At 41.1% G+C, this 12,699-nt stretch overlaps 1 protein-coding gene across 2 annotated transcripts in view; it reads left to right on the top strand.

Moving 5' to 3' along the window:
• Positions 1 to 12,699, top strand: part of RNF185 (ring finger protein 185) — a 30,400-nt gene that overhangs the window by 15,075 nt on the left and 2,626 nt on the right. The window contains exons 2-6 of one of the 2 annotated variants that reach the window (XM_080918585.1): positions 3,158 to 3,376; positions 4,880 to 4,898; positions 7,192 to 7,304; positions 8,621 to 8,675; positions 11,312 to 11,429. In XM_080918585.1, the coding sequence (XP_080774711.1) occupies positions 3,201 to 3,376; positions 4,880 to 4,898; positions 7,192 to 7,304; positions 8,621 to 8,675; positions 11,312 to 11,429 (481 nt within the window). In that variant the 5' untranslated portion in view covers positions 3,158 to 3,200. Of the gene's footprint in view, positions 1 to 3,157; positions 3,377 to 4,879; positions 4,899 to 7,191; positions 7,305 to 8,620; positions 8,676 to 11,311; positions 11,430 to 12,699 lie in introns of those variants that run through there. The other variant, XM_080918586.1, reaches the window with a different exon arrangement.

Genomic DNA, 12,699 nt, shown 5'->3' with positions numbered 1-12,699 from the left:
GATTTCAAAAGCAATATATTAAAAATGTGACACATCTGGGCATGGTGATACACACTTGAATCTCAGAACTGAGGACACAGGGGCAAGTGGGTCTGTGAGTTTAAAGTTGGCCTGGTCTACATCATAAATTTCAGGACAACCAGGGATGTACAGTGAGACCCTGTCTAAAACAAATTAATTAAACCTTTTAAAGAAACTTTATATTAATTATATAAATTGACTATTTAACCTGAAGGATTTAGGAAATATGTCATCCCTACCAAGCCCATATGTAGAAACTCAGGTATATGCATGCATATGTTTTTTCATATCTAAAGATTTTCTAGGGGCTGGAGAAATAGCATGGTGGTTAAGAGCACCTGCTGCTCTTTTAGAAGATTTTAGTTCAATTCCCAGTAGCTGGAATGTAGCTCACTATTGTCTTTCATGTCCCAGGGGAATCCATCACCCTCTTATGGCCTCTGCAGGCATTGTATGCATGTAGGTGGGGAGACACACATGCACACGCACACACGCACACGTACACACACACACGCACACGCACACACACGTAAAATACTCATGCATATAAATAAAAATTAAGGTTAAAATTTTTTGAAGATACCTCCTAAAATTTGATTGTAATGAATGTAATATATACACATTTTACAGCTTCCTTTTAAAAAAGTTATTGTAAAAGTAATAACAGGCTTGTTATACAACATTAAAATAAAATAAAAGTTCAAAGTTTTTAGTCCCTTAATACCAGAAGTACTCGATACATTAGTGTTGACTTCTAGACATTTTATGTGTGTATAAATTTTAAAAAGAAGTTTATAAATATATTTTTGGCAACTTTTAAAAATTACTTTCATTATAGAAAGTTTCAAAATATACATAAAAATAGAATATAACATACTCCTAACACATCATTTATTTCTAATGGTCAGTTTGTTCTTGTTTCATCTTTTACTCCTCTGTTTCCTACCAACTGTGTGTGTGTGTGTGTACACCTATGTGTATATTGCGTGTGTGTGGAGGCTAGAGTTGAATGTCTTCCACAATCACTCTCCAGTTTATTTTTTTGAAACAGGGTCTCTTACTGAACCCAGAACTCACAAATTCAACCAGACTAGTCTAGCCAGGGAGCTCTGGGAATCTGGCACACTGGGACACATCACCATACCTGGCTTTTTATTTGGGTGCTAGGAACCCATTCTGGAATATTTAAAAGTAAATCCCAAACTTCCTATTCTTTAACAACAAGTTCTGTGTGTATACGTGTATACGTATGTGTGAGTGTCCTTCCTCTGGAACTATCTACCTTGCTTTTTGATTAAGAGTCTCTTCATTGGTTGGCCCAGAGTTGGCCTGATTAGGCTAAATTGGCCAACAATCCCCAGGGATCCCACTCAGCATTGGGGTTATAAATGTATCCCACTATGCCTGACCTTTTTATTTGGGGTCTACATATCAAACAAAGCTAATGCTTGCATAGCAGCACTTTTCTCACTAAGACATTTCTCCAGCCCAGATGGTAATTTTTAAAAGTTACATAATAAATTCATACCCAACAAAATTAACAGTAAATCTGCCAATGTTAAACAAAATAGATGAGCATTAGTAGTACACATAAAATGAAGTAAATCTCAGAGAGAATTTTTTTTTTCAACAAGGAAATACTGGGGCTTGGGGATGTGCATAGCTCAGTGATGAGAGCTTAGTGCTGAACTAGCATTGTGAGGGCCACATTTACCCACATTTACCTACATTTACCTACATTTACTCCCTTGCACCACACACACCCACAGAGGGGCAGGGGGAGGGAGAGAAGAGGAAAAGGAGGAAGCTCTCCACTTCTCCACCATGAAGAATGTCTTGAATCTGAGGCTAGCAAGACACTGCTACTGTCAGCAACCAGCTGCCCTTCTGGGATTTCATGTAAAATGATGTAACTGAATGAAAAAGTGGCGGAGAGCTGGCCTCTCTCCCTGCTCAAGTCGCTAAGCTGCAGTTGTAGTGAGAGATGCTCATGAGCCCCAAGCTCTAAGTCTGTCCTGTGAAGACACAGAGGAAGGCTTCTTGGTCTGAGAAAACCAGCTTTGGGGATTTGATCTTTTTTAACTTGGAAGGTGAAATCAAGTTGATCTGTACCGCAGTGGTGAGTGCTCATTTTATACATGAGAAAAGAATGGTCAGGAACAGTGTGGTTCCTAGCAGGCTGGAGGCTGGGCAGAGTTGAAGCCTTCTGTTCTCTATGGTAGCCACCCGGTATTTCTGCTTCTAATTCCTGAGCGAATGAGGGTGATGTCAGAATGAGGCTCCTGACAGGTTCTTAATTCACACTCAGAATTCCTTGGGTGTGCCTTGTATGGGTCTCATGTCTTTGCTTGGTTTCTTTGATTTGGTAGTGGTGGCCAACAATAACTTGCCAGTTTTCACTGGCAGTTGCTGACCAGCCTTATCTATAATGATGTGGTGATTTGAATATAAATAGTATACCTTGAGTCCTGGTCTCAAACCCACACTAATCACTTAGCCAGCTAACTCATTGCTGCCCAGAGCATGGGCATGCCAGACGACTTTGGGATGTATGGGATGGACAACTTTTCCTTCACTGGCAAAATTTCTTTTTAAGTGTGTTGATAAATTTAGACAAAATAAGGTAAGTGATATCCATCTGGCAGAAAGTACCAAAGACCATCATCGGGCCACTTCAAGCTTCCTAATCTTTCCCAGTCACAGAAATGTCTTTATATTCTACCATATACCAGTCATAGTCTTAAGTAGGTTCTGTTTCCTAATCAACAAATTGTCCAAAATTAAAAGAAAGCTTGGCGGTTCAATTTAATATTTAATAGAACATATATTTATTATCTGGTGTGGTCAATCAATACAGGAATATAAATATATATGGGAGAGCAACCTTCTAGAGGTTGCTCTGTGCTTTTGGAGTTTGTTTATGAGATGTGTTTATGAAATATGTTTGGGCCATGTCCATGATCAACTCAGGAGAAGTATATAGCCCCACAGCTTCTGTCCCTGTAGCCTTCTGGGAACTCTGTTCCCAGCTCAATCATAGTTAGAGTTTATAGCTGAGAGAAGATGGAGGGATTGGCTTGGAAGTTGAGGGAAGTAGGCTGTAGCAATGGACAATCAAGTGCTTTCTGCCTTCCAGGATTGTTGAAAATCTTCGCTGAAAGCTTTTCTGGCAAGCAGCCATGGCAAGTAAAGGGCCCTCGGCCTCTGCATCCACTGAGAATTCCAGTGCAGGGGGGCCCAGTGGCAGCAGCAATGGCACTGGTGAGAGTGGAGGGCAGGACAGCACCTTCGAATGCAACATATGCCTGGACACAGCCAAGGACGCTGTCATCAGCCTGTGTGGCCACCTCTTCTGGTGAGTTCTCTTTCTGCTATCTCCATGGACCCCCTCCCAAGTTTGAAAGCTCATGGCCCTGGGCAGATGTTTCAGTTTGGACAGAAGATATTTAGTATAGATGTCTCACTCATTTTAACTCCTCACACACTCAGATCCAAGGGACAAGAAGCCTCAGTTTCCATCCCAGCTCTACTGCTGAAGGGAGGTCTTAGTAACCTTAGGCAAATCCTGTTTTCACATCTTCCCATCTCTCCAGGTGTAAGGGCATTTAGTGAGCATGTACTGCCACTTGAGCAAGGTTTGCATGCTGTGCTGAGCCTACGGACAGTATTGCATAGTGGTTTTGACCAAGGACTGTGGAGCAAGACTTCCTCCTCCCAGATCTTGATTCTGCCACTGCCCTAGTGGATGACCTTCGACAGGGTGTGTATGTACATGCACTCTGCCTCATTTTACAGGCTTATTTCTGTTAAATGACCCCAAATAGTGAGTATATTGAAAGAACACACAGCACATGTGTTAGCTATAATTGTAACTGTTCTATATTTTATGTGTATGTTGTGACATGAAGCAGCAAGGTCAGTGTCCTAGTCTCAGTGCTTCCAGAAACCTATGCTGTTACTGAGAACTTAGGTGGATGTTGATCAGTGGTGTAGAGAGGAACCCTTCAATTCAAACCTCGAATGGAGAGGGGAAACAACGGCAAATAAAATTAGGGGCCTATGCCACCCCATAGCAGGTAATATATGCTGTCAGTTCATCTGAGTCCCTGAGGCTATTGTCCCCTCTCAACAAAACCCTGGATGGGATATTAGGAAACAGAATCGTTATGGAGGGGTGGGCCAGATTATCAAACCCAGGGAACATAGACCCGATTATTATTTTTGTGCAGGAATATGGTAAAGAAAGCAATATTTGAGAGAGTTTAAGTTCTCAGCAATATAAAAGGTAAAGTTATTGATGAATTAATAGACTAGAACAGAAGTGTGTTGCAGGACAGTGCTGACTTTTCTTGCAGAGAATACTTGACTTGTATCAGATTCCTTCAGAGCCTATAACATCTGAAAAACTAACTACGGATAAATTGTGCTTGGTTGGTCTGTTTTTGTAAGTGGGGTTCAAGCTGGAGACTGGAGTCATGTCTCTCTACTCTCTTATTTTTTCCTGCGGGTTTAGCTTTTTCTTGTCTGTTTTGTTGTTCTTTCATTTTGTTGTTGTTTTAAGACAGCGTCTTCTATAGCCTAGACTGTAAACTCATTTTCACTGTATAGTTGAGGATGACCTTGAACTCCTGATTCTCTCCTGACCCTGCCTCCCAAGTGCTGGATTACAGATGTATGCCTTCATAGCTTTCCCTATATGTGATGCCAGTAGTTCAAGTGATGCCTCACTGGGTTACTGTACTCCAGTCACCCCCTTCTGATGTCCCTTCCCTGCTCATGGAGTTTCTGCTAACGAAAGCATTTTTCTCCTTCTTCCCGCTTTTCATCCTGATGATTGGCCGCCCTGGGGACTCTGTAGTTGGCCGTGTTTACATCAGGTAAGATGTACTTCATTTTACTTTGTCTTTCATCAGCTAGAGTTGCACAAGACAGCCTTCATCTCAGGGGACTACTGTCAGAAACTGCAATCTCCCTTGCTTCTGGGCTCAGTTGCCCTTTTTATACACCTGCCCGATGACTAGTATTTGATGTAATAAAAAGGCCTTTTCATATCTGAATTAGTCCTGATTCTTCCAATATAGCCATATGGGCTTGGATGGCCACCACTTTTCTGTCTCAGTGACTCATTTGCAGATGGACTGGACTTGATAATGTTGGCTCCCTTTTTGTGTTTTTTGTTTGTTTTAAGACAAGATCTGAATGTATCCCAAGCTATATCCTCAAACTCACTGTGTAGTTGAGGATGACCTTGAAATCCTCCTGCCTCAAAGTGCTGGGGTTATATAGGTGTGCAGCACAATGCCTATTTCATGCAATGCTGGAAACTCAGAATGTCCTGCTTGCTAAGCAGTTGATCTGCTAAGTCACATCCTTAGCTATTAGATCTTTTTGTGCTTCTGAGCTCTTATATTTATAAATGATAACTTCTGGGCTGGAGAGACAGCTCAGTGGTTAGGAATGCTTGCTGCTCTTGCAAAGTGTCCGTTTCAGTTCTTAGCACCTGTAACTCTAGCTCCAGGGGCTCCAACACTTGTGAGTGTGCATGTACACACACACACACACACACACACACACACACACACACACACATCAAGATAAAAATAAATATTGAAGAAATAAAAAGGGGGTTCCTTTCATATCGGTACACCTCTTTCCTAAAAGTTTGTAGATTGTTCAGAAGATGGTCAGCTTTTTTTTTTTTTTTTTTTTTTTTTTTTTTGGTGTGAATAGATAGCTTTTGCAGAGGAGGAAAGCCTTGTTTTAGTTTATTATGAAAACCTTAGTGTTAGTGTTCACTAACTAAGCACTGAGTCTGGCATTGGCAACTGGATGTGAACAGTCACAGCCAGGTAGCCATTTCCATGGGTATCAGGAGTACAACATCACACTCCTGAGTGGCTTAGAGAGTGTTGGGGGAGGGCAGGGACTAGATTGCTCTGTTTCCTCATAGCAAAAGAAGAGGGAACTAAGAATGAGCAGTCTGACTCACATGAACTTGAAAGGATAGATTTGGCAGAACATAAAAGTGTGAGCTTCAGGAGATCATGTGACTTAGGTTTTGGACCTATCGGCAGGTAGGGAATGTAGGATATAAAGTCATGAAATGCTGCTACTTATGAATCTGTTTATTTAATAAACTTTTTATCTTTATATCTGGAGATGCAGTTTACATCCAAAAATAATTTTGAGGGGCTGGACATAATTAATCCCTAGTACTGAAAAGTAAATAAAGGTTGAGAAGATATATATAAGAAACCCTCCAGTACCCAGAAAGAGGTCACAAATTAGGTGTGGTGGCATCCTTCTGTAATCCTTGTACTTAGGAAGCAAAGGATGTGAGGGTTAAGAGTTCAGCATCATCTTCAGATACATGAGTTTCTGCTTCAAAAAGAAAAGAAAAAAAAATACAAGTATAACACTTCAAAAATAAAGTTTAGGGGAGGGGGAGCAAAAAAAAAATAAAGTTTAGATAATGAATGAGCAAACTCTATTTCTTAACACAATATTAAGTGACCCAAAAATAATGTACACATCCAGGTGCTGATGTCAGATTATACCATTTTGGGGGAAGATGCTGTAAAAATGAGAAATTGGGAATGGAGGAACAGCTCAGCAGTTAAGAGCACATACTGCTCTTCCAAAGATGCCCAAGTTTAGTTCCCAGGACCTATATTCACAGCTACCTATAACTCCAGCTCTAGCTTCCTCTTCATGCCTCCAAGGGCACATAGATTTGTTTGTTTGCATATGCTCTCACCCTCTACTGACATATACATAATTCAAAATAAGATGTGTTTTTTAAGAAAACTGGGAAATCACAGAAAGAAAAATGAGATAATGGGTAATTTGATCCTGAAGGTAAGGTTCTGTTCATATCAGGAGCCTGCCAAGAGGCCTCGGGCTTGCAGCTCCTTCTGTACGGTCCCTGGAGAATAACTGAGAAAGAAGCCTGTTTAATTACTGGTATTTAAAGGCAATTTTGATTTTATCCCCAGTAAATATTTTTCAATCCTAGAAACAGAAATTAGATTATTGTTCCTAAATGTTCCCAACTCAGGCTACTCCAGCTGGTTTTTCCCACATTAAGGACTCTGGCTTCACAATCAGATGCTGCACTGGACTAAAGACAGGCAGCTTTGGTTCATTTTTGTGTTTTTCTCTCACTTGTAGTGGTTGGAGACTAGACCTAACAGACAAGTATGTCCAGTGTGCAAAGCTGGAATCAGTCGGGACAAGGTCATCCCACTCTATGGCAGAGGCAGCACTGGACAGCAGGATCCCAGGTAAAGCCTTGCTTCATGTGATACCCATGTTCCCAATTGGATGGGATGTGATTCACATCTACTTAGCACTCCAACCCTACCTGTAGCTTGGTGTTTGTTGATGGCTGCTTGATTTTGAGCCATTTTGATGGAGATGAGAGGCACCTGGAAAGGGTGGGGCCTGAGAGTCGAGGAGCCAGGCTACCACTTGCTGCTGCCTATGTTTGGTAGGTGCTCAGTGTCATCTGCCAGCAAGCAAACAGTTGGCAGTGTTGTGAAAGTACTTCTTGCAGCCTGGGAAGTAGTACCCGAAGGACTGGGTTTGCTGCACCAGTCTGGGAGAGAGGGAATAGGAAATCTGGATGGCTTTGTGGGGCCTGAGATTTCAGAAATGGAGGTATAGGTGGCCCTTTAGACCTGACACCTGGAGCTTTCCTGAAAAATAAAAAAATGTCTGTCTAGCCCTCACCTGACTCCACATCTCCTGTCTACCAGGCATACAGAACTTGTTTTGGAGGGTTTTTTTTGTTCTACCTCACTTGTCTGCCCTGAGAGCAGAAGTTCTCTCCCTGTTCCCACTCAGACGACACCCTGCTTCCTGCAGCCTTTTCTTGATTCCTGCCCTTATTTTATGAAAGCCTTAAAGTTCCCTCCCTGAGGTGATCTTTCTTCTCCATGTGAATTGCTTATTCTATCACACACACTAATCCTCTCACCATATATTGTGACTGCTTATATCTCTCTTAAAATCATCATCTCAAGAGTGGGATGTTTCTGTACATTTATCTTTGTTTTTTAAAATAAAGTGGCTATAAAAAAAAAAAAAGAGTGGGCTCTTTCGCCAGTACCCATATTGATTGCATCTTGCCTTGTGCCTAATGTGAAATAAACTCCCAGTCAAACTGTTAGGAGGGTCTGAGACCTGGTGGCAAAAGTAAAAGATAGCATGTGGTGCTAGCCTAAGAGTAATGGAGGCCAAACTGAAATGAATAGAGATTAGCGGGACCTTGAACCTTAACCCTATCAAACAAATTGGCCTTGGTTTTAGTCTGGCTTAGGATTTCTGGAACACATGAGCTCATCATGCAGGCCTAGGGAAGGCAAAACTGATCATTTTTCATAACCACAGACCAAACACTCTATTGCCAGGCTGTGCAATCTGATGGCTTTCTCAGAACAAGGTGGTTTTCCTGATTAGAGGTAGACTGGGGTTAAAATTTTGTTAAGTCAGCACAGTTTTGAGTGTTGAACCTGAGAGTGACCTAGATACTGTTGGTTAGTCCTCAAGGGGAACACCTAACAACATTTAGTGATGGCCTTACTTTGTTTCTTTTCAGAGAGAAAACTCCTCCTCGTCCTCAGGGCCAGAGGCCAGAGCCAGAAAATAGAGGGGTAAGGAACATTCTTAGGAAGAGCTTCTAGAAGTGTGCCTGTGGCTTTGAAATTTTCCTCTTGACCTTGCAGCTTTTCCCCTTCATCCTAAAAGTAAAGGAAATTTTATAAAGTTCAGAAAGGAGACAAGCAGGGAAAAATCCTAGGACCACTCACTCATCCAGAGATAACCATTAGGAACATTTGGGCCTATCTTCTCATCTTCATTACATATTTATTTTATAGATTTTTAATTTTAATCTTTATTATTATTGTGTGCATATGTGTAGAGGTGAGAGGACACTTTGGGGAGTCAGTTTCTCTTCCAACATAGACCCTTGAGATGGAACTTATGTTAGGCTTCATGTCAAGCCCCTTTAATGCCAGATTGTCTTACTAGCCTTATTTCTTGGATTTTTGAGATAGGGACTCACTGTGTATCCCAAGCTAATCTGGAACTTATGATCTCCCTGCCTCAGTCTCCTACTGCTGGTATTATAGACACAGGCTACCATGCCTAGACAATCCTCCTGCCTCAGACTTCCTAATGCTGGCATTAGGAAGACATAGGCCACCATGCCTGGCTTACTTCAGATTTTTACTTTTTTTACAATATGTGATCCTTGTTTTGTAATTCTTAAATTTTCATCTCTTCTACAGATACTAAGTGCCTTAATTTGCTCTGGTAATTACTGTAGCAGTGGTAATTTACAACCAACCTAGCAAACGGTCTCTGCTTCATGGAATGCACCTATGAGAATTGGAGAATTTCAGCAGTGCAGTTTAAGATGTTGCTGAGGCCCATAGTGATGACATTTAACAGTGGCTGTTCAGTTGTACAGACCTAATATAATAGCATCCACTGCATTATAGGGCACTTACCTACTACCTTTGCTGTCTGAAACACTCAGATGAACTTACAGTTTTGTGCAGAAGCACAATTATTTTATTATGATAACTTCTTAGAATTACTGGCTCAAAATATATACATATTCAAATAAAATACTAGCCTTTTTCAAATAGCAATTTCTAACTGAAATATTGAAGGCTGAGAATTATCTGTAATTCCAGCAGTCAGGAGATAGAGGCAGGAGCATTGCAAATTTGAGGCCAGCCTAAACTTACATAGTGAGATCCTATCAGTGGGGAGAGGGAAAGGAAAGGCTGGATTTATGTCTTGTGTGCAGTCCTTGCACTCAGAAGAGCTGTTTACTAACAGTTACTGTTGGGAAAGACAATGGGTGGGAATATATTTATTTGGGGGAGAAACCAAGGCTGGTATGCAAACTTCTGACAGCAGCTATTTGGAAAGCTTTCTGACTTCCTTTCTGAAGACAAGCTCTTCCTTCCTCCTCCTCCTTTTCCTCCTCCTATCTTCATCTCCCAAGAGCTGGGACCACAGTACCATACCCAGGTTTTACAGTAATTTGAATAAGTTAAATTGTTTCAAATATTCAGAATTTTATGTGACATGAAAAACTTATGTATGTTTTAGTTTATTTTGTGTTTTGTTTCTGTTTTTATTTGGGTTTGTGTTTTGTTTGTTTTAAAAGTCTTGTTGGAAGTCTTGTTATATAGAACAGTTTAGTAGGGAACTAATTATCCAACTACCACCACTTAGTTAAAAATAGTTTTTCAAGACAAGATCCTGTCATGTATCCCAGGCTGGCCTTCAACTCATCATGTAGCTGAGGATGGCCTGGAGCTTCTGATCCTCTTATGTCTACTTTTGTGGTGCTGTGATTATAGGTGTGTGCCACCATGCCTGGGCTATACAGTGCCTTGGACCAAACTCAGAGCTTCATTAATGCTAGGCAAGTGCACAACCAGCTCAGCTACATCTATAGCTCCTGAAGTCTTTAGGAAAAACACTCATATCTTGATAACATATTTATATATTGTCATTGTACAGGAGTTTAAACAGTTTGGCAATCTAAGTCAAAACACGTTTTCTGTCTTGTATAAATGAGCACTAGGTTCCTTAAAGAACATGGTATAAGATTTTGTTTGATTCAGAATCCCAGCTTTTTTGTTATCACAGATAGTGTGTATCCTAGTGTTATCACAGACAGTATGTATCCTAGTGTTATCACAGACAGTATGTATCCTAGTGTTATCACAGACAGTGTGTATCCTAGTGTTATCACAGACAGTATATATCCTAGTGTTATCACAGACAATATATATCCTAGTGTTATCACAGACAGTGTGTATCCTAGTGTTATCACAGACAGTATGTATTCTAGTGTTATTGCAGATAATATGTATCCTATTGTGAAGCTCTTTTGCATTTGTCCATAGGACTGACTGCCAGCTGTGTATAATACATACCCTGTATGAAATGTAACTGTCTAACATGGAACCGGGAATGATCAAACATTGTATAAACCCTCAGAGCAATGCTTTTCACTTTTAGTCAGAGCCGTATCTTTTGGACCATTCATAGCTCACTCCTAAGCTGTAAGCTAAGGGTAGAAGATCAGAGATGCTTCCAGAGTTTCTTTGCTTTGTGGCATGGCTGGGAAGAAGAGCTGAGGCCTTAGTTTATGTCAGAGGGACAAGAAGAAACATGGGTACCGTCTTTGTGCTGTGATGTAAGACACTGAGAGATGTGGATTGAATCTGCTTATTATTTTTAATTGCTTTTCTTCTCACAGGGATTTCAAGGATTTGGATTTGGAGATGGTGGCTTTCAGATGTCTTTTGGAATTGGAGCATTTCCATTTGGGATATTTGCCACAGCATTTAACATAAATGATGGACGGCCTCCTCCAGGTAAGCCCAATTTTCTTAAATCAGGAACATGTCCTGCTGGAAAACTGCTTGAAATTCAGCAGTATAGAAGCTGTAGATCATTATCACCACATGCATATCAGACTTTCTAAAATCCCTTAAGTTCTTTGCAGATTGCCACACTCATCCAATGATTTGAGCACTTACATGCAGTAGGTACGTGAGAGATGTGTTACGTTCTATTACAAACAGGGGCTCATCACCTGCACTGTAGGTAGTGATTCTAAGACATAGCCTATGATCATTAAATTAAAAATTATAAACAATACTTAGCTAATGAAAAGCTTAATCTGGGCTGGAGAGATGGCTCAGTGGTTAAGAGCACTGACTGCTCTTGCAGAGGTCCTGAGTTCAATTCCCAGCAACCACATGGTGGATCACAACCATCTATAATGGGATCGAGTGCCCTCTTCTGGTTTCTGAAGACAGCGACAGTGTATGCACATAAAATAAATAAATAAATCTTGAAAAAAGAAAAGAAAAGCTTAATCCTACACGTGCACACCCCACCACCACCGCCACCACCACACACACACATTGACCATTTTGGATCAGGAAGGAGTGAAATGTTAGGACCTCCTGTTCCCTGACATCTCTCAGAACACAAAATGTCAAATTTCAGACCTTCTGGAACTGTGTTTGTATCTCTGTAACAGCTGTATTCAGGGTACAGTGAGGCAGCAAGGTGTGTGCTTGAACTCCACTACACTCTGACACCTAAGCCCCCACTCATATTATGGAGCCTATAAAAAACAGCAAAATCTCTTGAGCCCTGCTTATAGTTCTGGGCCCTGGGTATGAGGAACAGAAATAGGTCTGGTCAGGAGCTTAGTGATCTGAATATGGTAACCCATTCAGAAGTCATCAGAGCTTCTCTCTGCTTCATCCAAGATTTCCTTGGAAACAGTAGGCAATAAACTTCTTATATGCCTGCCTGCATGGGTTTATCAGAGCAACCAGCTGTAATGGAATAACATGCTACCTACCCCACAATGTATGCAGGCACTACTCCATATCTTCATCTGCAGTTCGCACATTGTTTTCTCTGAGGAAGGGGATCCCAGAGGCCAGTATGTGATTTGCCTTAAAGAAAAGACAGATTCCTGTGGAAGCAGCAGGAACCTTTAACTAGCTTTCTGCCCTGGTCCAGATTTCAGACTGGGTCTCCTCCAGCTCATTCTGCAGCCAGGCTGGACTCTTGATCAGTTCTCCTTTGTCATGTTTGGTACAATTTGTACAGCCTAGAAGTGGA

Source organism: Micromys minutus, assembly GCF_963924665.1.
Source record: "Micromys minutus genome assembly, chromosome: 1".
NCBI classification, from domain to species: domain Eukaryota; kingdom Metazoa; phylum Chordata; class Mammalia; order Rodentia; family Muridae; genus Micromys; species Micromys minutus.
This window is presented reverse-complemented; position numbering and strand designations above follow the sequence as displayed.